The 25915-nt window shown below is 45.8% G+C and overlaps 1 protein-coding gene across 3 annotated transcripts in view; it reads right to left on the minus strand.

The window, feature by feature from the left end:
- Positions 1 to 25915, minus strand: part of LOC135908261 (astacin-like metalloprotease toxin 1) — a 97874-nt gene that overhangs the window by 33844 nt on the left and 38115 nt on the right. For all 3 annotated transcript variants that reach the window (XM_065440034.1, XM_065440033.1, XM_070533672.1), the window contains 2 exons: positions 22276 to 22342; positions 13871 to 13991 (listed from right to left, as the gene is read on the minus strand). In XM_065440034.1, the coding sequence (XP_065296106.1) occupies positions 13871 to 13991; positions 22276 to 22342 (188 nt within the window). The remainder of the gene's footprint in view (positions 1 to 13870; positions 13992 to 22275; positions 22343 to 25915) is intronic.

Consider the following 25915-nt stretch of genomic DNA (forward strand, 5'->3'; position numbering starts at 1 on the left):
AGCAGGTGGGCCCTCGTACAATGGAGCATGAGCGCCCCTTCCCTTCTCCTCCTTTGAAGAAGCGCATTGCACCACTGCGAGGCAAGACCGCAGAGAGCCGCCGGGTGTGACAACGCGATACGGGCGCCAACCATTGGCTGAAAGGGGCGTCATCTGAGCGGACTCTCCCATTGGTCGAAAATGACGCACTTCCAGTGCTCGAAGGGTTTATAAGAAGCCTTCCAGAGAGACCAGAGCATTCCCTGATTCCCTGATTGACCTCTCTCGAACTTCATGCCGCGGGCCGCAGCGTGCGAGTTGCTGCCGGCCCGTAATGACTGTACGAATGATACTTGACTCTCACCTGCTTGTAAATAATGTAAAATATACCCTCCCAAGTTTTGGTTTTCATCCCGAAGTCCGTCCTCCAACCCCTACATCTGGTTGGCAGCGGTGAGATCGCCTCCGAATGCATCAGCTGGTGGCAGCGCTACGGATAAACCTTCGTCGAGAGAGATCCTAAGGAGCCGAGAAGAGCGAAAAAGAGAGAGCCTTCGTCGAAAGAGGTCCGAAGAAACTGGAAGTAGCGAAGAAGGAGTGAGCCTTCGACCCAGGGAGTCCGGAGGAACCGGCAACAGCGGACGAATGAACCGTATGGCAGGGTGCTGCAACCGTAAGTGAGCGCGTGGTTTTTTTCCTTATGATTCGCCAGACTCAAATGTTGCGTGTTCATTTTGATAGTTCTGGGAATCGGGAGTTTGATGCATTGTGTGTTTGCACAAATTAATTAAGGGAAACAGTTTTAACCACCTGTCGGGACAGCTGCCATGGATCTTAGAAGGTTGACGAGGTTAGACTTGTTGTTGGTGTGCGACGATTTGGGAGTTGAGGCGGACGAACGGATGAAAATGCCAGCTATGATAAAGGCGAATAACGATAGTGGCAATGATGGCAAAAGCATTGACCTTGCTTGGGAGGTGATACAGAAGCCACGGGAGCCTGAGCGTCGTGTACGTGTGCGAGAGCGTTGTGAACTTAGGAGTGAGAGTAAGCGTGAAGAACGCGAGAATGAACGGAAGCATGAGCTTCAAGAACTTACTCTTAGGTGTGAGCGTCACGAACGTGAGAATGAACGCGAACGTGAGTATCAGGAACGTAAGCTTGAGCGTGAGCAAAAGTATGAGAGAGAGAAGGCAGCACTGATCAAAGAGATACAGCATTGTGATCAGTTATTGGCACAGAGACAACGGCTGTCTGAGAATTCCGTAGGAAGTACAGAGCGAAAGAATGAGGAAGTGTCTAGCAGATTTTCGCCAAAAGCCGACGAGAAGAGTAGTGCCTGTGAGATTGGCTGCCGATTCATAAGTTGAGGGAAAAGGCTAGCTGCTAATGATGCCTTAGTGGCAACAGAGGCCGTTAAAGGCCGCAAGGAGAGCGACGAGGTGCTGTGCCAACAGAAGACTGTAGAGACAGCTAGGCCAGCTGCGAACAAATTGGCACAGTTACCGAGCGTGTGCGTCGCTGGCAATGTTAGCGAGGTTGCTAGCGAAGAAAAGGGTACTGTTGACGCGACAGACGCGAGTACCCATGTCAGGTCAGATCTGCGTGCAGAAGTGAAGCGCGAACTGAGCGATGCAGTTGAGAGTAGTTCTCGGGATGGCGAGCTCCGTAGTCCACGAGAGAAGAACTGCATTGTTCAGGGATCGGTGCGGCTCTCCGCCAGTCTAGATGGTTTAGATAGGGATGATTCAGTTGTTAATCATTCGGACTGTGCGCGTGAGACAGCGATCGATACCGACGGGCTGTGTGCCGATGCACAGCGTGAGCTGGGCAATGTAGTAGAGGCAGTTCGCAAGAGTGCGAGTTGTATAACTCGAGTAAAGCCTGCTGCATTGTGCCAGAGTCGGTTGGGCTGTCCGCCAGTCGAGGCAGAGAGAGTGTTGATTTAAGTGAGAATCACTCAGACTGTGCGGGTAAGAGACCAATCCGGGCCGACGAAATGTGTACCGGCCAGCACGAGGCACGAGAAGGCGACATGAAGGCAAGTGCAAAGAGAAAGCGCCGTAAAAAGAAGCGCGGTAAAGACCGAAAGTCGGTAACTAATGTAGCGCCGCCATAGATGGCGAGAAACCCAAAAGGGCAGGGCGCGAGGAAGAAGGTGCGGTCGTCACCGACGGTGCTGACGCATCCAAAACGAGCGAGCCACAGGTCCAAGGGGGACCGCGAAGCATGTTCTGCACGGACGCGGACAAAGGGCACGAGGCAGTTAATCTCCTCGTCGTTCCATAGTTCTTTTCAAAGCTCGGCGTGCAGTTCGAAGAAACGCAAGGTGGCAGGACGAGACCAGGTGGGGAGTAGCGACGCGGTCAGTCGAGGTTCTGTTGAAAGCAGGGCGGGAGGACGCAAATTGGCAGGAGACCGTAACGTCTTGGGGGAGCTGATAATGAGTCAGCCCTTTTGTTGTCCCTGGATAGCCCCAGTACCTTTCAAACCACGCCCACCTCGGGTTCGACTCAAAGTATGAGTCAGACGTAAGCGTTAGGAAAGGGAGCCCAAGAGCGCTTCCGTAGAAATGAAGTGTTTTGTTTTTTATTTTGAGCATCGGAAAGTTTTCGCGATTTGAGACTAGGATTTCTTTCAATATGTAAACGTATGAGCTTTGTTTGTGTTTTCGTTTCAGAAGCTCCGTGATTTGAAAGATGAGGTTTATGTAAACATGTAGTCTCGCGAGTGTTAATGAGTAAATAGGCTTTCTTTTTTTGCGTGTGTGAGTAACCTGAAGGTCGAGGTTATCGTTGAGAGGCATATCGTAACGCGCGTGTGTTTTATTTAACCTTCTTTCTTTTTAAGTGTTTTTGAATTTTCTAAGGTTAAGTGCGTAGATTTTCAGTGAGTGCATCATTTGCACGGAGAAGCGTTCTTAGTTCCATTAGCGCATGTCCTGTGTGGACGGAAGGCAGCAGATTTATGACTGGGTTGCTCGTGTGTGTTGAGGGCAGCCGTATTCTGAATTCTCTAATAAGTATGCGTGGAACGAGTTATTAAAAGACGCATTATTTTAAGGGTTCTGCGGAGTGTGTAAGTCCCGCAAGTTTATTTGTTCGTTTAAGTCACGTGTCCTGTAGGACTTTCAGGGAAGAAACGTGAGTAAGCGTAGATGCAAGGTTTGCCTACAACGCAAGTACGCGTTTTGTTTAGTGACCACAATGCTAGTGCGCTTGTGATTACGTGCTTATGAGGTTGACGAGATTGTTCAGTGGCACCAATACGTGCGATAAGTACGCCACTGCGATAGATTGGAAACATGCTGTTCGTGTAGTTAGGCCACTTAAGTAATGTTCGGCTGTTTTCATTTGTTGTTTGCATCGTCAACGACCCTTTTGTTTTGCAACAACAATAGTACTCTGGTCTTGTCGGCAATCGAGGAGAAATGGATAGCTGTTTGGAAGGGTGGTGGGATCTGTTTTGTCGAAATCGGGGAAATAAAAGATCAGGGTTGATTTTGACTCAGTAATAGCCTGGCGAGTCAGGGGTGAAGAGCCTGCGCTTACACGTGGTGCAGCGCTGTGTTGTTTCGTTTGTTTGACTTATGTTCTCCAGGGCCTAGGATCCCGAAGTTCGTCAAACGAGGCTCGAGCCCAGTACCCTGCACCTTCTTTCAGCGTTCCTCATGGCCAGCGAATTGAGTTCACCGGCCATTCAGAACAACCGGGGCGAGGATGAGCTGTTAGATATGGAGCTGTTTCCTGCGATTACTTCGAGTTCCCCAAACCACTTCGAATCGCAGCACAGCTAATTGAGGAATGCAGAAGCAGGGGTGTCATATTCCTGAGGCAGGACACTTGCAAACAAGTTCGTACGCCGCCGGGATTAGAAGGGGCCTTCGGACAATAGAGCCCAATTGTCACCCCTCTTCGCCTTTGAAGAAAGCATTTGCCACCACTGCGGAGCCGTACCACCGGGAACAGGTGGGCCCTCGTACAATGGAGCATGAGCACCCCTTCCCTTCTCCTCCTTTGAAGAAGCGCATTGCACCGCTGCGAGGCAAGACCGCAGAGAGCCGCCGGGTGTGACAACGCGATACGGGCGCCAACCATTGGCTGAAAGTGGCGTCATCTGAGCGGACTCTCCCATTAGTCGAACATGACGCGACTTCCAGTGCTCGAAGGGTTTATAAGAAGCCTTCCAGAGAGACCAGAGCATTCCCTGATTCCCTGATTGACCTCTGTCGAACTTCATGCCGCGGGCCGCAGCGTGCGAGTTGCTGCCGGCCCGTAATGACTGTACGAATGATACTTCACTCTCACCTCCTTGTAAATAATGTAAAATAAACCCTCCCAAGTTTTGGTTTTCATCCCGAAGTCCGTCCTCCAACCCCGACAGCGTGCGAGATTCTGGCTCATAACAGACGTGTACGCACCCGTGTCGATTAACGCCGTGACTTCGTGGTCATCTGTGGTAACTGGTACGTCGCCGGATACTGCCACAGAACTACACTGCTTTCTTTGCATCTCGGTTACGTAATGTAGCGGTCGTCGTAGTGGAGGATCTTCAGCGTTCGCAACGTCAGCGACCTGACCTCCGTAGGTCGCTGGACTCAATCTTCCTGGGAGGCTGGGCTGGGTGAGCGACACCTCGTCGCTCTCGGCGTGAATAGGGGGCTGGAAGACCTGACGGTGACCGGGGTTCAGGGAATCGTGGGGTAAACGAGGTCCTGGCGTCCGCGAGGTATGCTTCAATCTCCAGGGGGCGTGCACCATTGTACGGGCACGACGAATTCATTGAAAATTCACAGAGCCCAGGTCGGCGGTAAGGACACGCTCTGTGGAGGTGATCGGCTTCACCGCAATGAAAACACAAGGGCCTGCAGTCTGCGGTGCGTCATACGTCGCTCTTGCGGGGTGGTCGTGTTTCAGCCATGAATGGCGTGCGACGAGGCCTGAAGTCGCCAGTTGCTTGTTCAACGGCGCGCAAACCATGAAAGTCCAGGACGTCGCTTCCATCGCGAAAAATCGGGGACAATGAACTTCGCGCAGCTTTCGCATGCGACATGCGAGGTTGTGGCTGCCGTACCTCGTGCTGTGGTGTCTCGCTTCGCTCTGGGACTTGGACTGCCTGCCTGATTTCCTCCCGGAAAACCTCAGCCAAAGTGAGTCGCTGTACCGATGCTGGAGCCACCTGGAGCTTTCGGAGCTCTCCTCGAACGATAAGCCTAATGAGCTCCCGCAATGCGTTTGTATTGCCCCGAGGAATAGCGAGAGAGTCACACGATAGGGTCGACACGTCGCGGTTGTACGGCCTTGTTCGCTGCTGCACTGCCTTTTCCATTGATACAGCTTCCGCGAGAAACTCTGCAACGGTCTTTGGTGGTTTGCGTATTAGGGCACCGAATAAGTCTTGCTTGACACCGTGCGTCAGGTTTCTGAGCTTCTTTTCTTCCGGCATGGACGGATCCGCGTGTCGGAAAAGTCGGCACATATCTTCGACAAACATTGCGACGCTTTCATTCAGTCTATGTACTCTCGTCTGAATTGCAGACTCAGCTCGCTCCTTGCGATCGAGGCTGGCGTATGTGCCGATTAGCTGCCGTCGGAATTCGTCACATGTCGATAGATAGGGCCGCCTCACGGTTCTCAAACCATGTCCGCGCATAGTCCTCGAGGGCAAAGTAGGCGTTGCATAGCTTGCGCTCTGGAGTCCAGGCATTGAATTCTGCGACACGCTCAAAGTGATCGAGACAGTCCTCTACATCCTCGAAGGTGTCCCAATGGAAGTACGTGGGGGTTCGTGGCTGGTTGAGGACAACCTCGGACAGCGCGGTCGAGGAAGAAGATAAAACCCATGTATTCATCCTTCTGACTTGATTGGGTAGAGGCTCGTGTTCAGGCGGCAGTCCTTGAAGTAGGCGGCTTGTCTGTTCGCGCACAGGAGTCAGCTCGACCGGACAAGTCCCACTGGGCCTATTGACGGTGTTCGGCCTGGGAGTGGTGACATGTACCCCGCACCTCCACCAGAAAAAAATGTAACGTCGATTGGAGATGGAGTCTTGCAAAATATACGCTTCTCTTCAATGGCGGGCCAGAACAAGAGCGCACGTGCCTCTTTGTCGTGCCGTCGGCGCTACGCCAAGACATTCTTCAAGCCTGCCATGAGGAGCCATGCGCCGGACACCTGGTATTCGCTAAGGCATCAGCAAGGATATGACAGAAGTATTACTGGCCCCGGCTTTGTTCTTCTGTGCAACGGTGTGTGAGGACCTGCCGCGATTGTCAGCGCCGCAAGAAACCACCAGTTATACCGGCTGGCTTTCTACATCCTGTGGACCCTCCTCAAGCACCATTCCAACGAATAGGAATGGGTCTACTTGGGCAACTCCCAGTGGCCTCTTCGCGCAAGAGATGGATAGTCGTGGCTACCGACAACTTAACCCGGTATGCCGAAACCGAAGCTATTCTGCAAGCAAATTCGTATGAAGTGGCCAAGTTCATTGTACGCCACATCGTCCTACGACGTGGTGCACCGTCTGTTCTCATCACCGACCGCGGTACAGCATTTACAGCGGAACTTATGCAAGACGTTCTCCAGCTCACGCATAGCTCTCGCCGCAAGAGCACTGCGTACCACCCTCAAGCCAATGGATTAACGTAACGTCTGAACAGAACGCTGGCTGATATGCTCTCCATGTATTTTGACGCACAGCACAAGACGTGGGACGAGAGCTTACCCTATGTGACTTTCACGTATAACACTGCTGTACAGTAGACGACACAGTTTAAGCCGTTCGAACTTGTATACGGGCGCCACGTCACGTTAACTCTTGACGCCATGCTACCTCTGACTGATAATAGCCCAACGAGCGAACACGTGGAAGAGTTCGAACAAAGAGCCGAAGGGGCACGCCAGCTTGCTCGGCTTCGTATCCGGAGCCAACAGCATACCGACACCCTTCGATATAACCAGCGTCGACGCGACGTCCATTACAATACCGGCGCCTGCGTGGGGGTGTGGACGCCCGTCCATCGCCGTGGACTCACGGAAAAGTTCATCCGCCGGTATTTTGGTCCCCAGAACGTTACACGCAGCCTCACCGACCTGACCTACGAAGTCGTCCCCTGAAGTTCTGATCCCCTTTTCACTCCGTCGTCATCCTCGCACTGAAGTTGTTAATGTAGTGCGCATGAAACCGTACTATGCGCGTACGTGAACGCCATACGTGTGCGCGTTATGTGACGTCTGATCCTCAGATACTTATTTATGTTGTCCTGATATCTCCGCCATGTCACTAACATTGCGTGGTTTTTCGAAGACTGATATTCTTAACTACAAACTCATCAAACGTTCTTGTTCACTTAAAATGTATGCCAAATCATTTGAGCTCACCTAGATCTTCGCAGGCGGTATGGCAGGGCGTCCGAGTATATGTGTAAGTCATTACTATATTGATTGCTTTGAGATATCACTAGAATAGACAAATTTGCGCTAACATATGTGCAGGTATCCCATTTGGCAGTGCGATGGATGATATTCTGCAAATTTACTGTATTACTCATCGTTGCTGGCGATAATAAAAGCGCCTTACCTTGCTCCTAACGGGTCTTACAAACAGTGCATTCATCCAAGTGTGCGTTCAAGATCCATACGATAACCCACATCGTTTCTAATACAGCGCGACAAACCGTTTCCTTCCTCCACGACATATACTGATAAATTGAAAAGCCACCCGTTTCGCGTGCAGGGCACGCAGAAACAGACAGGTAAAGTGAGAAGGAAAAAAATAGAAAAGGTAGAAGGTGATCGGACTTTTCGGAGCGCGCATGCGTTCTTCGCCCTGAGCGCTTGTGCATGCGCAATGGCAGCAACGGGGCGCGCCATCTGTCCGCGTCAATTTGAATTTTACAAAATAAATAAGGGGTTTTACGTGCCAAATCCACTATTCGCCTATGAGGCACGCCGCAGTGGGAGACTCCGGAAATTTGGGCCAACCGGGGTTTTTTGACGTGCACCTAAACCTAAGTACACGGGTGTTTTCGCCCCCATCCTAATGCGGCCGCCGGGCCCGGGATTTAATCCCGCGAATTCGAATTCTCAGTGACTGCGTCAGGCACGTCTACGCTTGTTGCAGCGATGCTTGGCGTCCGCCTGCACCTCGGTGTCTGTGTATTCGCGTTTCTTTCGTGGCATCACACGTCAACTACACTGAACGGTAAGATTTAGCAAAGGTCGTTGCCGTCCAGAGCTCAGGATTTGGTGAACGCATTTATTAGAGCCAACCGGCTGCCTATAGTGTAGGCGACTCGAGCATAGTCTCGACTTGTCGTTTACATGCTTTCAATACGCACTTGTCTTCTGGCTTCTACTATATGGAACGTTTTGGGCCAAGCGATCGCTGACGCTCGTTGATTCTACCACCATACTGGATGTCCGGAAAATAGTAAATACACCATTATTTACCTGGATGCTGAGGAGCCACTAAGTGGATTGTGTGGGTTAAGCAGCGCACTGTGCGTATATGTCGTTTCGTGGCGCTCTATCGGGTCACCATAAACGATGCGCTGCCTGAGCAGCAAAATTACTGTGACTCGCTTTGCGCGTATGCCTCGCAATGGTGTTAGCGTGACGAATCTTCAAACAGAGTGGTGTAGTTGAATAAACGCTAGCGAACTCAGATGACAGGCCGTGTTTGCGGGGCATCTATCAGCAGGGTGTGCGCTGCCCTTTTCGTAGGGCAAAAGTAGCAGCGTTTATGCGGCTCCTGGCAGCCAATCTAAATATTCCGAACCGCCAAAGCTTTCGGAGTACGAAACACACGATACGCTCAGTCGCTCGCAGCTTCGCAACTTAGCCGAAAAACATAGAGAAGAATAAATTAGAAGAAGAGCACGAGAAGGATAACGACGCAGAACAAGCGCCAACTTCATCTCTCTTTATTCACCGAAAAATCAGCAAATATAAGGAAAATGACAGAAATGCGCACAAGGACCATAACGCATCATCTGCCAAACCGCTCAAGATCTGACATCTCGTTTTTAAAGAGGGCCACGGAAATATCACTAACGCAGTTTTTTCTCTCTCTTCTTTATATGGAATGCCTCCAAAACCGGGCCGCCTTTGTATCTCTGCTTCTGCCAAGAATCTCTATCTCTTGGAACCGTGGTTCACACTTCTTGCAGTAGAGGCATTGCTTCCTTGGCGAATGTTCTGCCGCCCGGTCACACGCAGTGCAAGTTGCGCATTGTTGCGAAAGATGCGCACCTCCTTCTTTTAGCGATGTTCGCACGTGTTCAGCTGCACGGTCACTCACGCATCTTGGTGCTCATCTTGAGCACCAAGATGCTCATCTTGGTGCACATCTTGCACGACATTGCCCAACTTGCACAGCGTGTGACCAGGCGGCAGAACATTCGCCACGGAAACAATGGCTACTGCGTCAAGTGTGAACCACGGTTCCTAGAGATTAAGATTCATGGCAGAAGCAGAGAAACAAAGACACGTGAGGTTTTAGAGGCCTTCCATATAAAGAAGAGAGAAAAAACTGTGTTAGTGATATTTCCCTGACCTTCTTTAAAAACGAGACGTCATATCTTGAACGGTTTGGCAGATGATGCATTATGGTCCTTGTGCGCATGCCTGTGATTTTCCTTATATTTGCTGATTTTTCGGCGAATAAAGATATATAAAGTCGGCGCTTGTCCTGCGTGGTTCTCCCTCTCTGATCGTGTTAGTTGGCGCTCTTCCTTCCTAATTAAAGTGTGCACCATCTAGCCCAAATGAATGTTTTTCTGAATAAATTAGTCATCTGTGGAAGCACCGTTTACACGTTTCAAACGAAAACATAGAGTTCGATGATACCTTGATAATTTTTTTAGGGCGGGCGGGGCAGAGTCTCATTTTGAACAGTTTGGCAGCAGGAAATATTTTCCTGGCTATCTGAAAAGCGTTAGCGCCTTCCTATATTTCGCCTTTCTACAGTTTACAGGCTATTGTTCCCTGTTTATCAACTGGTTTTACAGGTAGCTGCGGGCACAGAATCGCATCCTGATAGTCGTGCATGGTATCAAGTCCTTTCTGTGCGTAATAAGGGTTGTGATATTCCTTACGGTTTTATCAAGTGCCATCGTCTCGGACAGACTGTATACTACATGCGCTGTTCTAATAAAGGGCCAGATTATCCCTTTGGTGCCCTTGTCCTAATGTATAATCCCCAAATTATCCAAATAATTTAGGGGGCATTCAACTTGTTCTTACAGTATCAGCACACTTAAGAGATTGTAACATGTTTTAGCTGATATGTAACCTTACCAACACACCCCATTCCTTAGCATTCCACTGAAAGTGTAGCAAATATTGCATTCATCTTATAGTATGAGAAACAAAGACGCTGCAGTCTGTTGTAAGCAGAAACAAATTGCAAATCTCTATGCGATCGTTCAAAACTGCAATTCCTATTCTGAGCATGTTCCTTCTGCAGTGGCGTATTTTATTAACAGCCGAAAAGTGTACAGATTGTGCAGACGTGTACCTTTGTTTCAGCAATTACTATAGGAATCCTTTGGCACTCTCGTATTTTCTCTTATTTTGAAAAGTACGCTATATGTCATAAAAGCCTGTCTTGAAACGTATCGTTGCTGGCACCAGCGGCCACTATGGTTGTCTAACTGCTCATCGTAGTGTAACAAGAATGAACATTATAATTGTAGTGATTCGTATTAACATGAATTCTTTAGTCAGAGGTAAGCCAAATTTACTACAGACATAAGTGACAGGAGCAAATTGTATTTAAAGCTACTAATGAACCGCAAAAGGAATACTCATTGAATATTTTCTCTCGCTATATTGCACTTGCTTTGCGTCCGAGTCTTTTTGTGCCCTTGTCCTCCGGGCTGCGTTCTTGCTGCCATGAATTACGAACTTGCCGAAGCCCTTGTCAACTTTCTTAAACAATGGATTCAATTCACTTTAATCTGATAGTGCATGTCAAGTTGCTGACGCGTTATTCGTTTCTGTAAAGCATATGGACGGGCAGTAACTTGGCGAGCATTAAGCCACAATATTGTTTTATTCAATTAAAACTGCTGGTGCCATAGACTGCAAGTGCATTTCCATGAAAACAGCCAGGGAAGGCTTGGAAAAAAATCTGGGAATTCGAAGACGTCAACATAGGTATGCTGTCATGGTACATTCCATACAAAGTTTCCAGATAATCTCTCTATTAAACATATTTTTAAAGCGCTTCACCTGATAACAAATTGAGACAAATTTTTACCATTTTCTCCAACAAAATGAAAGTGAAGCATACTGACTTAGCATTTCTTAATAAATTAGCTTGCGTTATCTTCAATGCGGGCAACTAAAGCATTGTTGAAGTTTCTGCAAGACAAGCTAGACGAGCGCTTGCAGCAGGGCCACTGTCTTACATGCAAGAGCAATCACCACTTTACTTATCGTGAGCGCCAATTCGTGTACTTTCACTCCCCTTTCCTCTTCCCCAGTGCAGAGTAGCAGACTGGAGCGCACTAGCTCAGGTCAGCCTCTCTGTCTTTCCTGTCAATAAGTTCTATCTATCCATCGTTAACTAAAAGCCTTCAACCTCGAAACCTTAGAAAAAATACTCATGTTTGAGAGCGCCTCAAATAATTTACTGTGACAGCATTCATTCGAACAGCAGTTCCAGTTTTGTTTCTCATGAGGTGCATATGCGTCTTGCTATGACACTGAAAGTGCTCACATAGTATTTCTGGTGTTCATGTGGTATACCTAACTTGCAACCGTGTCAGCATATCCAAGAGGCCTCATTATATTTAAGAAACCAGGAAATTACCATATCAATACAATTATTCCATGTTTCTTCCGTTCAAGTTTTGACCAATGATGTTTTCGTTTACGAGTATGACAAAGATTTTTTTATTGTGTAATAATGGAAATAAAGTACAAAATTTGGCATGATGCTATCAATACTCCATTAACTCTGCTTAGCATATCATTCTACGCGGGCACATTTAATTACTAGCCAAAAAGACGTGCAGGCTGTCCATCAGGGTAACCTTGTTTTCGCAATTCGCATAAAAATCAGTTGGGATAAGTACATTATTGTGTCATACATGAAGTTGCCATAAAAGGAACGAACTGTTGCTTCAACATCAGCAGCAGTTCTGACTGTCGAACTGTTCGTCGCACCATAAATGACGCATTGTGTAATGGTACAGATTTGTATTGATAAACAGCCATGAACCATATTTATGCAAATTAAGCATTCCCTTAAGTGGTTATAGCAAACATATTAAGCTCCCTAATGAACGTAAAAAGTACACCCACATGCTAGATTTGCCTCACATTGTTGCATCTACTCATTTGCAGCATTCACTTGCAGCGCCTTTTGAACGAATAACGTGAAAATCAAGGCCAGCCTGGCGATCAAGCTTGCAAAGTCTATAACTAGCCTCTATCGGTCGTAGCAGAAGACATGCATTTAAATAAATTCGTATGTTACATCGTGCAGTAAACAGTTATTTCAATATTGGTGTACTTGTTCCTGTTATCGCAGTTCATGAGTCATCACTATTGGAATCGATACAATTTTAATCTGTTTGTGCAGCATATGAGAGTGCAGCTGGATGAGGAGCACTATTAATCTATTAGCATTTATCCATAAGTACAGATGAGAAGCAACAGGTACACATGCATAACATACGTAGAAAAATTTTTGCCACCATATATAAATAAATTTTAACTAACTTGTAGATACATTGTAGACTTCATTCAAGGGTATGTATTGTATGTAACTCTAATATTTCTTTAATGTGCATTTGCACAAATCCTTATGCAGCTTTAAATTAAGATTCATGGCTACATGCATTTGGCATTTTTCGGCTTCTTGCATCCGCATGCATTTTTTTCTATGAACCGTTTGCTACCTATGCTCCCATACCCAAAGTCGATACAATCAATGTTATATATATTTCTAACAAACTCCTTATTAACAATCCCCAGCAGTGATGTTTATTTATCATCAAAATAAAATTAGCTGCCGAATCATAGTTGTCAAAATGTGGTCTATATAGCTATTATATAAGGTGTCCTAGCTATATCAGCCGAGCTGGTCAATGAAAATAATAAATTAGAGTATGGTACGCTATTATGAAAAGACCTACAGGTCTGACCTCTTAATCTGAAAACCACAGGTCCTAAAATCGCATCTCATTGCACTGTCTTTTTTTATTATCATTCTTCGTTGAACAGCTTCGCTAAATTTGTGTTGGCTGAGGCACCATCTATAGACATTAGTCGATGAAAAGTGTAAATCTAAAATCTGTATATTAGCTATAGGCTGGTCTATACTGATTGTTTATACGCAGTCTATAGATCACAATCTGCAATAAGTGTAAGGTCACAAGTCTATAGACAGACCATAGCTTCGTCTACAAGAATAGTCCATAGATAGTTGTAGATATTTCCCTATATATATTTCATAGACCTTAGCCTACATAAGCAGGACTACACTTTTGTCTATAGACATTCTGCAGACAGTCAACAAAAAGGAATTTTCATTGATCTATAGACCGTCTATAGTCAGTCTATTCTCAAACATACTGTAGACTAGTCGACAAAAAATGTAAGGCCATAAATTCTAGACTGTCTATAGACTACTGTAAAGAAGTATCAGTGAAAGCCTATTGACTTCAGGGACACATATTCATAAACTTTGATATAGGCTTTCTACAAATACTTTCGTAAGAGGTTTTAGCGGCTTTTAGCTAAAGAACAAGCTAAAATTCGACTAAACAAGTCTCTGATGCGGATGTTATCTGTAGATTTCTTTAATGGGGTGTCGCGCATCTGCACTCACTGGCAGAAGACACGAGAAAGCACCAAACGCTTCACCACAACCACTCACCCTCGGCCGCTGAATATTCTGATGTAGTCTTTCTCGTTGGTGCGTTCAACAAAGCGAACGCATGTTACGTTCTCTATCGAGTCCATGGCTTTCCTGATTAACTGATATTGACTCTTCAACTCTGCAATAAAGAACAGTGCACAAAATTACAGAACCATTGAAACTTGGTAGCTTTCGTACGTTAAAAATACTTTAAATGACCTAGTTCACAAGATTATAATGTTCGACCATAGGGTTAAGAAGGAATAAATAACTCGCTAGGGAACTTTAAGTGCTAATGCGTCTGATTACAGAAGCCCGTCTCAAGCCATGTAGGCTCTTCTAAACATTTATATCTTCTAGGAATTAGCAATCAATCTAGAGTTGATGCGATATTTGTCGTCATGCTGATCCAGTCCGCACTACACGCGGCCGCTGTAATGAAAAGGTGGTTTAGCCCGATAGTAAATGACTTAATTACATGACTATTGCATAATTACGCGTTTTGTAGGAAATCTGTTTTTCGGACCAAGTGAGCGTAGAAGCAGAGGACCCTACGCATCGAAGGCAGTTTCGCGAACATTATATCACGCAAAAGTAGATGGAATTATGGTATCTGCCAACCACCCCATAGGTGCGCTGGTTAAGCAAAATTACATGGAGATTTAGCGATAAATGCGAAACAACTATCTCAGGCACCATATCCACGATTTAAACCGCTTTCACCTCCATTCACAGCGCTTTTCGAGAGCTCAAATGACGCCAGTGCTATATATATATATATATATATATATATATATATATATATATATATATATATATATATATATATATATGAACGAGCAGAAGGGAAACCGATGGAACAAATTGTTTTAGTCACGTCATACGCCTACAACATACCGTGCCACCAAGCACAGAATCAGGGAATTTATCTGCAGGTCACAATTCAATTAAAGAAATGATAAATCAATGGACATGGCAGTGTATGAAACAACAACTGGCAGCCGGTGGTATACAATCGCACAGTTTCGCATTACGCGTGCGATGCCTTTGCCATTTTCCCATCCATTTTCTGGGATATTGATGTTAATCTATTTAGAACGACAGAAAGCTGAGCTAGTTGGTAAGGATTCTTTATGCAAAATAGAAGTGAGGCGTGCAGACAGGACATAAGAGTAGAGAAGTGGACAACACGAACGCCGGCGTTCGTGTTGTCCACTTCTCTAGTCTTGTGTCCTGTCTGCACGCCTCACTTCTATTTTGCATAATGAATTTATCTACTAAAGCTATTCCTTGAAGTGTTATACGTGGTCATTATTTTCCAACCCAACATGAATATCGTCGCCGTGGAGACGAGCGAACATTCGGAGATCCTTCTGAGTGCTAGTAATGGTCCAACAAAGTGTCCCCCCAGCAGCACGCACAATGGAAGTTGCCGTTTGGGCTACTGTTTACGCTACATGGCCGACGGCAGTTGACAAAAGTAGAGAGCCGAGCGGAGCTCCAAGGCTACACTGAAAAGGCATAGCGAGAGACGAGAGGACTGAGAACCTGGAAAGCAACGATCATGACCGCAGGGGTTACGGTGCAGGTCGTCCTTTTCTATCAGCAAGCGAGCCACACACCATTACGGCCCCAAGTGATGGCAATCACTATGTACAGGTGGGGTACACAAGTACACATTTAAAGTTATATATATATATATATATATATATATATATATATATATATATATATATATATTGAAACGTGTACTTGTTTATCTTTCTCAGCTGGCGGCTTGTTTTACCGGCTAGCATAGGCTTAACGTTATCGCACCGAGCAGGACGCGCCTGCATGTATCGAACGTTTATTTAATGCTATCAATGGTTCTATCCGTTGCCTGTTGTCACCGAACCTTGTGTAATCTGATTCTGTGCGCGGCGTGAATTGTGTAGTACTTTCTGGAAGACACGCGCTCACGAGCGTTTATTGTGGAACCTTCGATGACTCCTGTATTACAACTGACGCGCTTACCCCGCCAATCAGATTTCGACGATCGCCAACTGTGTTTGCCGCTTTTCGGCTTTGAGTGTAACTTGCTTTTCTGGGCACGAGTTCACCCAATAAAAAGTTTGTTTCGTTATTCGCAGTTCTGCGGCTGTTTTCTTCGTCATGACAATGTGACATCTGATGAAGGTTCTTTTGCGTGCAGGTATGGGATGCCCCCGTCAACACCATACGCAGAAGGCAGTACGTACCAGCGTCGCCCCAGAATATCGAGCAAGCGACAGGCTACAAAACCTGCCCCCGGAGCATGTACTTGTGCCTGAGACAATCGGAAATATCATGGCCATGCTAACAACCACAAGCAGCCCCAGCGCCACCCACCATGCTGTAACAGCCGAGGGAGCAACCGTCCTTTCGTGGATAATCGTTTGAAGACCCGGAAAATTGGCTGGAGACGTTCGGAAGCGTTGCCACATTTAACAATGGAAACAGCAATGGCAAGCCGCGCCATGTCTTCTCCTCATTGAAGGATGCCGCCAGGATGTGGTTCTTGAATCGATAAACCACCCTAACAAGGTGACACCTACTTCACCACGACTTCCTGCACACCTTCATGGGTGTGGTGCGCAAAGACCGAGCGCAAGCCCTGCTGAAAACCCGAGGACAACTGTGCAACGAAACCATCGCTATCTTCCCAGAAGAGATGACCCGTCCTTTCCTAAATGCTGACCCTGGAGTTTCCGACGAGTAAAAAGACCGCTACCTGATGCGGGACGTAAAGCAAGAACTTTTCGCCGGACTCATTCGTTACCCGAAGAAGACCGTAGCTGAGCTTTTCACAGAGGCAACGACAATGAACAAGGCGCTGGAAATTCCAACCCGCCAATACAACCGCCAAGTGCTTTCGCCTAAGAGCGAAATTCAAGCCCTAGGTCCTGATGAGCTCCGAGAGACCATTAGAACCTCCGCACGCAAAGAACTGCGCAGGATGTTCCCTTTGACGCAGCCTCAAGTAGCATCTATTGCTGATATCGTCCGAGGGGAAATTCAGCCGTAACTTGGAGTCTCCGAATCACCGCAGCCTCGGCCGGAAGCGAAGACCTGCGCCGCCGTAGCCCGCCGCCACGCTCGCTCTCCGCGCCAAGACCCGCTAACGCAGCCGTTGCGTCATTCGCCACCGCAGCAGCCAGCCCTCTCGTCGCCAAGCGGAGCTACCCAATGAAGACACACATGTATGTATGATCTGCTCCACACCACCGCTCACTCTGCTACCACCGCGAAGAAACGGGCGATGTCTACCGTTAGTGCCATTACCACGTCTTGGAACTGCGAGACTTCGTTGTCAAAGCGCCTTGTTAACAGCTTGGCGAACGGCCTCGTGGCATCGCCGACCACATCGCCGCAACATAGTGGAGACCCGAACGTTCTTTGCGTTCGCCGTCACCAGAACGCTACCAGTCACTGCAGCGGTGACCGCACACAGGGGCCAGCACGCGGCCGGTCTGTAAGCCTATATTCGGAAAACTAAAAACGCAGCCGATGGAGGTGCGGTTGTTGTACGCCTAAATACCGAATATCCTCCTTCGCCGATGTCAACGATGCTTCAAGTTATATCTTGACGAACCACCAAGCTCGATGTGCTTTTCGAGGGCCACACCATCACCGCTCAAATGTGACACGGTAGCAGACTACTCCGTCACCAGTGGACCTTTCACCGCCAAGCTGAAGAAAGTCAAGACTACATGGGACGGCCCTAATATCCGGACAGCAGGAGGACACCTTCTAATGTCGACTGGACACTGCACAAGAAGAGTTCCAGCGCATGACCGGACTTAAACTGGGAGTCCAAGTCGAAGTCGATAACGCTGTCCAAAGACGAAGCGATACTGCTGGAAAGGGCCTCAAGAGTGCTTGAAAACCAAGCCAGCATCCCACCTCGGTCCAACATGGCCATTTCCGTCGGCACCGGAACACCCGCAGACGTAGAAGGCGTCATTGAGGGTGACCAACGTCTACTGCTTGATCGCAAAATTTCTGTCGCTAGAGGGATTGCTCAACTGCACGGAGAAAAAGCGAAAGCGATATTAAGAAACTTAAGCGAGGAGTTCAAGCACATCAACAAGGGCACAAAGATCGCATACGTCCAGAAAATTGTGGAAACCAGCAATGTGTTTATCCTCTCGTACTCCATCGTACCTTCCTCGGCTGTCAAAGTTCAGGAACGAGCCTTGGACATAAATTTACGTCTTTTCTTGAGTAAGCAGCAGCGGTTTAAAAGTCTCTTCCAACGATACAAAGACTGCTTCTTGACGTGATCGTGTATTCGAGAAACACCATTTGGAAGGCATCGCATAATAACGGAAGAATCCGCTTGACCACTTCGCCATAGCTCTTACAGAATTTCGACGCGAGAACGTGAAGCTATAAGGCAACAAGCCGATGAAATTCTGCGCGAAAACATCATCCCGCCGTCGAAAAGACCGTGGGACGGAAGAAAGGACGGAACCCTGCGTTTCAGCGTCGATCGTCGTTGGTTAAATAAGGTCGCACAAAAAAAGTATGTATACCCTCACCCAGGCATAGACAAAGCATTGGATCTGATCTAAAACGCTAAGGACCTTTCGTCGATGGGTCGCAGGACTGGCTACTGGCAAAGAAATTCCACGATAAGGATCGAGAACACCGCCTTCATCAAGCGACCAAAGTAAATGGTGCATCTTCACCCATATCTACTTCATCACTTAGCTCACAATTCGATGTTGTATCATCATACTTGCTGCCTTCTAGGAAAGGTTTCTTGCTCTCTGTTTTACCGTCAGCCATTATTCCTGAATTCGCCGTAGTTGATTCCGAGTTGTGAAGAACCTAACGTGCCGGCTTTATGAAGCTCTGTGATGCCTGCAAGGCCCCAGGATTTTCATTACGGCCTGCAGCATCATCCAGATGGCTTGCTACACTTGGACGAGCTTAAGGTTCGTGACAATAATCGGCTTCCGACCCCTGTAGTAGCAGAGTAAAAGCCAGGTCCTCATGAAAGGAACGTCGTACCTGTAAGGCGCCTGGCTCGCTGAATCTTCACCCGACGTCTTGTTAGTCCGATCGCATACATCCTTCTACGTCTTCAATGACAACCGTAAATGTCCAAAAAACAGAAAAGTCACCGCAGCACACAAAGACAGTGATCGAACAGATACACTTCTGCTTGTTTATTCTTCATCCACTTTCACTTCCATTCGCTTGCCGTCCTTTGTTTCATTTATTAGGCACGACTAACATCCCCTATGTTGTCCTTGGTGCGAGTGTTTGTTGGCTTCTTGTGATATGACTAGTAAAAATCGGGCCCTTCGGTTAACCCCCTTTCTTCTCATTCATTACATAACTGGAGTATCGAATCCGGCAAAATTGACGCCTTCAGGTAGCATGTGTGGGTTTATTCTGCGGTTGCTTTCACCCAAAAATATCACTTTCTAGTGACCCCCGCAGCAGAAAGAATGTTCCATATCTGCCGCAAAGGTCTGCGAGTGGTGGCATTAGCTAACACTCCCAGGGTTTTAGTAGGGAACATAAATACCCAAGAAAGTGGATGGGGAAACGGTGCCACGGTAGCTCAATTGGTAGACCGTCGCACGCGAAATGCGAAGGTTCTCAGATCGTTCCCCACCTGCGGCACGTTTTTTCATCCACTTTTATTTCCAATAATGTACGGTTCCTTTACTTCCTTTATGAAGCACGAATAATTTCCCCTGTGCTGTCCTTGGTGTCCAGCGTTTGTTGGCTTCTTATGATATGACTATATATATATATATATATATATATATATATATATATATATATATATATATATATATATATATATATATATATATTAGGTGTGTGTGTGTGTGTAGCATCTGGACACAGAGATTCGCACCCGCAACCAACACCTTTCCGGGGCGTTCACCCTACCGCTTGAGCTAATCCTGGTTACCCAAAGTCGTAGACCACGCTGGAAAGGCGTTGGTCCCGCGTTTGAATGCCGTACCAGGGCTATGTTTTTTTCTCAGCTGCCAAACTTTCTTTCTGAGAAATCTGTCTTGGTTTCATTTGTTGTTTCGGGCTCCATTCGGATACATGAGAATTTTCCCCTTCACAATACGTAATCTATCCGACAGCGCAATTAAGGTGGGCTGTTTCTCTCGTCTCTGATCCTCGTGTCGCTGTTTTATAAATGAGGGTTAACCAAGTCGCACAACTATCGACCTTGCTTCAGCTCATTGCATTCAGTATAGGCATATCCTCTCCTTACCGGATGGAATAGTGAGACTCCCCACCAAAATACCTTATTGCGGAGGCTGCACTGCGATTCAATGTGAGGGAAAGAGAGCGAGGTTGTCTTAAGTCGTGCTGTGTTGCTCTTTGGGGCTTTCTGTTTAGTTCTATGCGAGAGTTCTGCGTGCGCATGAACACCATGTTGGCAATTTGCAATGTGAGAGAAGGCCCACATTGATTTCAATGTTGAATTCTTTCACGAGCGACAGTAGCTTGCACGAGAAGATTAAATACTCTCAGCTTTGTATTTATGAGTTCACATATGACAAATCATAAAATGCCACTGAATTTTCGAGACATGTGTACTGATTTCCACACAACTGTGTTTCGCATGTCAGCTACCAAGAGAATTCGGACCTATGTAACAGCTCCGTGAATACCTCGGATGACACCACGACAGGAAGGGGGACTTCCTTTTCCTTGTGCTCATTCCTATTCGAGGCATTCCTAGCGCTAGCCAATTACCCCCACTTCTGTATTACGGACCAACCAGTAAAACATTATCCTGTACGTGTGCTAGCTCATAGTGCTGAAAGGACAGAGTTGCAGTCAGGGTGGCAAGGCGACGTTCGTATGCCTTGAATCCTTGTTTCATATCTTCTAATGAAGTTGTAGAAAGAAAAAAACTTGAAAACTATAAAAGTACTATTTGCGCACCCGTGACAAAAAAAGTAGATATACGAATGTCGGAACCGTTTAACGAACGCCTACAACAGCCTATATACACACACTGGAATGTCTGACAACACACAAGAGGGCGGCTGCGTTAGTTTGCAGGTATTCACGGTGTAGGAGCTCTTAGATATCCGATATTCATGTTATTGGATACTGAGACACAAGAAGCATTTATTACAACTTGTTTATTTTATTTATTCAAAGGCAAAGAGGAGGCAAGCAAAAACTAGGTAAAATAGAAACATCTCATGAATGCAATGCCTACAAGACAAAAATTCGCGGTCTAATAGCGATAGTGATGTACGCTTTGCGCACGCTTCGCGCTTCTTAATGAAATAAGGCTTCGGAGATTTCGGCACTTCTAGTATATTTACTGGCATAACGAAATTTGTTGGGATTAGCTGACGGCAAGCAGGAACATTATATGCAATGCTATGAGAAATCAATCAAGGAGGTTCCTTTAAAGTATGACGATTCTCAGGCATGCGGTCATTCGGTAGTGCCTAGTATGCCCAATGTATGCTTTGTTATGGACTGTAGAAATGCAAGAATTTACATTGCATCTGCAGTGGCCAATCTTCAAGCTCTATTTCAGAACTCAAACACGGTGAAGAACGCGATTTCCATGGCATTTCATGTGCTGCTTTTACTTTTTCATACTTTCGAACTTGGGAAATACTGGAAAAGAAAGTTGAACGATATTGGAAGTCCAGCATTTGTCCTTTACAGTGGGCGGCGTTCCATTTCAAAAAATTCCAAGCACACTATCCGGCAGTGCATTAAGTCAATGTCAAGCAAAATAATCGATGTTCTTTAGCGTGGAAGCGAAGCATTAGCCTTGCCGGAAGGTTGCAAGTAACTTGCTCATTAATCCTTCGTTTCAAAGAACTGCAACGCTTCAAATGAAATTGTTAATGTAATAGTGACCCATTGTGACCAGTGGTCCATCCACAATACGTTCTGTAACGAACAATGTACAGTAAAACAACAAAAGACACCAACCAATTGTTACGCAGGAAGAATCATATTTAAGCTAGTTGACCTGCTAGCAACAACGAAAAGGAAATTTGTTGGCACGAATGACATTGGAAATACCCTCTAAATCGTCTTTCGCACTCAACACGCTTCAGATAATGTCAGTGTTCAATTTTGTGCCCATGTACTCCACAGAAGCCTTAGTGCAGTTGTCCCGAACCAAGGGGTCGCAGCGGCGCGCCAGAATCAGAGGACCAGCGTAGCGGGCTCTTAGAACGTACTGGCACGTGCCGAGTTTGCGCCGTGAGCACGTGCTGGCCAACGTTATTTTCCTCATCTTCTTTCATTGCCGACCAAGAGCGCCGACCTTTCGCGTCCGCGCGTAGCAGCGTCTGTGGGCGCTACACCGTCTTTCATACGTCTATTAAGCTAGCATATATACACTTTTGTGCACTCTTTCTTGGACGGTTTCAACTTACCAGGGGATATGATGTAAGGAATCGTTGCTCCGGGCCACAACAACTGCTTTATAGTAATGGCATTAACCTGCACAAAACACAGCAAATGTATACACGGAGTGCTCCACGCTCTATTTTGATATCAAGATTGTTTCTTGTCTCACATTTGAAGTGCGAAGCTCTGAAAGAATACACGTGTCTTTGTCGATGAACGGGGGGCTGATACCTCTGGTACACGAGTACTCATAAAACCATCAGGCTAGGGGACATCTACTGAAATGTCCCTCGTGTTCGGTGACACACGTAAAAGAAGTATCTCTTTGTGATAGGGGTCCCTTGTGAAAAGGGAGATATTCGAGCTCCTTCATGGTATAACCCCTTCAAGACTACAAGATCTGGCAAAACTCAATGAAACGTTTAAAATAATTCTAGTGCTTGCAAAGACGATCTTATACCTGGAAATTACGCAATTGTTTAGCCGTGATCTGTTACCGCAGCTATGCTTTCAAGCCATCGCAGCACTCGTCACAATTATAATCGGCACCTTCGTGTCATATTGGCCTTTGTCAGCTTTATCTATTGATGGCATTTTCCCCATATGTCTTAAACGAGGTAGCTTGATTCGCACAGCTCTTGTTTGACAACGACTGAATGCGTCACACAGTTGTTCAACCCGATATTTTTTTCTCCATTGACACCGATTTGTATTAAATACTTGCGTGCAGTTGCCCAGCGGGAAAGCTATGGCCCTTTTGCACAAAGATGCTGTTCTCTCATAATGCAGACGTTGCCATGCTTACAGAGACACGGTTGAGTAATGCAATATTTAACAGTTAGTTTGTTCCTAAGGGCTATAAGGTCTTTCGGTGTGACCGCGACAGAAGAGGTGGAGGAGTGGCCATTTTGTACAAATCATCAATGCAACTTTTAAGTATGCCCGATGCGCAAGATATTTAAGCTGTCTTTTGCAAAGCATACATCAACAAGGTCCGCTTCATCCTTGGTGTTTTTTATAGGCCTCCAAACTCTTCTGCGGCGGTACTTGAAAACTTACGGGAATATATGCACTGCCATGTAAAATCATATGACAGAATAATACTGGCAGGACACTTTAATTTACCAAACATTGATTGGCACATCTTTTCATTGCATTCTGCTCACAGTATTGATAACACAATCTTTGATATTGTGTTCACGTTTGACTTACTGCAAATGGTAAACAATTTCACGAGAGTACAGGGAGCCGTAGGCTCAATTCTGGACATATTTTTTGTAAGTGGCGCCATCCGAAATGCGATAACCTGTGAAGTCACAAACGGCATTTCTGATCACAAAGCTGTCTTCTTGTGCTTGTCAAATGTCTACCCTGATCGCAAAAACGGTGTTCATTTGTTTCCCAATTTTTCTCGTGCTGATGATGAATCTATTCTGGATATGCTTGCATTCTACTTCGATGACTTCAGAAACTGCACTTCCAATGTAAACGACTAATAGATTTCTTTTATGGGAATTGTCTCTGAAGGTATCCCACGTTTCGTTCCCACAATTGCAAAATCTTCTGTGCACCATAACCCGTGGATTTCTCGCGAGATGTACGCTTACAGCGAAGGCTTAAAAGGTTAAAAGTGAAAGCAAGAACAAATCTAACCTTAAAATCTATTGTAGAAGGCACTTCAGAACAACTAAAACAGAAAATAATTTGCGACAAAGAAAAATATTACGGAACGATCCTGCCTTCGTTTATTAAAACGTCTCTCGAGAGATTCTGGCACCAAATCACACCTAAATCTTCTTCTACCAGTGGGTTCGTGACAGACGGCAAATGTGTAATTGGTGAGACTGTCGTTTGTTCTGCTTTTAACAAATTCTTCCAGTCGGTATTTACCAAAGAAAATGGTTGCCTTTCCAAATTTTCTATATCGCTTCCTGCTATATCTGACGTTGTCATTTCTGAGAGCGGCGTTTTTACTTTGCTATTGAACGTTGATACTAAATAGTCACCAGGACCAGATAAAATACCAAACGCGTTTGTAAAGCGTTATGTGGAATGGTGTGCTAAGTACCTATATGTCGTATTCACCAGATCTTTACGCGATGGTTCCCTACCGGATGACTGGAGGACGGCCGAAATCAAACCTTTACATAAATCTGGGAAAAAAAACACATAGACAACTACCGACCAGTACCTCTTACATCTACATCATGCAAAATTTTAGAGCATATAATTCATAAACATATAGTAGGTTTCTTAGAAGAGCACAAGGTACTTACAGATGCCCAACACGATTCCAGGCATAGGTTTTCTACATGTACTCAATTAGTTGAGAGTTTTCACGATCTTGCACAGGCAATTAATGAAGGGAAGCAAACAGATATTCTGTTCATGGATTTTCGTAAAGCATCTGACAAGGTATCATATAACAAATTAATCCATAAATTAGGGTAATATATAAAAAATGAACAGATACTTCAATGGATCAGAGCCTATCTTACTAACAGACACCAATTTGTCACCTTAAACAATACTTCTTCTAACAATACAGAGGTTTCGCCTGGAGCCCGTAGGGATCCATTTTGGGACCACTTTTATTTCTATTATTTATAAATGACATAATCGCAGAACTTTCAGTTTCCGTGAAACTTTACGCAGATGACTGTATTTTGTATGAAAAGATATCTTCTGTTGATGATCAGGTGCGTCTCAATAATGACCTAGCAAAGGCCACTGCTTGGTGCGAACAACGGCAAATGTCTATTAATTTTGAAAAAACTGTTTTTATGAGAATCACACGTAAGAAAGAACCTCTTCAATTTGCATATAATGTTGACAACGTATCTCTATCAGAGGTAAGAGAGTACAAATAGTTGGGCCTATGGATAACCAATGAGCTTTCCTGGACGAAGCACATAGATACTGTTGTTGCAAATTCTTTGCGTAAACTGTTTTTCTTGAGGCGCTCACTGAAATCATCTACGTCCGGTGTTCGTTTACTGGCGTACAATTCCTGCATTCGTCCGTTGTTGGAATATGCCGTAATTATTTGGAACCCATTCACTCTAACCAATATTAAAAAACTGGAACGTGTACAGCATAAAATAGTTAGGTTTGTTTTTAACTCATACGGCCGCGCGTCTGTTTGTGTGCTCGCAAGGCGCAGTGGATTACCCCCGGTGACTGTGCGCAACCGTATCTGTCGATTAAACTTCCTCTTTCAACTTGTAAACGGCCACTATAAGGTTAACACTTCCAAGTTCTTTACTCACTCATCAGGTTATAACACGAGACAAAGGCATGCTTTACCGATAACCCCCATCAACACACGGCATAACTGTTCCAAATATTCATTTTTTCCTAGGACAATAACAGACTGGAATAATCTTAATTCTGATATTGTTACCCAGAATTCCTTAACAATGTTTGAAAATGCTTCCAAATGTTATGAATTCATGTGGTTTATCTGCTTGTATGTTTTTTCTTGTATGTTATGTATTCTTCACGAATGTCTGAAAAAGCCTGCGTATGTGTTGAATTTTGTATGTGTTTACAGGCTTGTATATTTCTATGTATACCCACCCTGCTATGATCTGATTTCAGATCGCCGTATCTATAAATAAATAAATAAATCATGCGTGAAATATTCCTTAAAAAAGTAGCGTCCTA

This window comes from Dermacentor albipictus, chromosome 2, assembly GCF_038994185.2.
Source record: "Dermacentor albipictus isolate Rhodes 1998 colony chromosome 2, USDA_Dalb.pri_finalv2, whole genome shotgun sequence".
NCBI lineage: Eukaryota > Metazoa > Arthropoda > Arachnida > Ixodida > Ixodidae > Dermacentor > Dermacentor albipictus.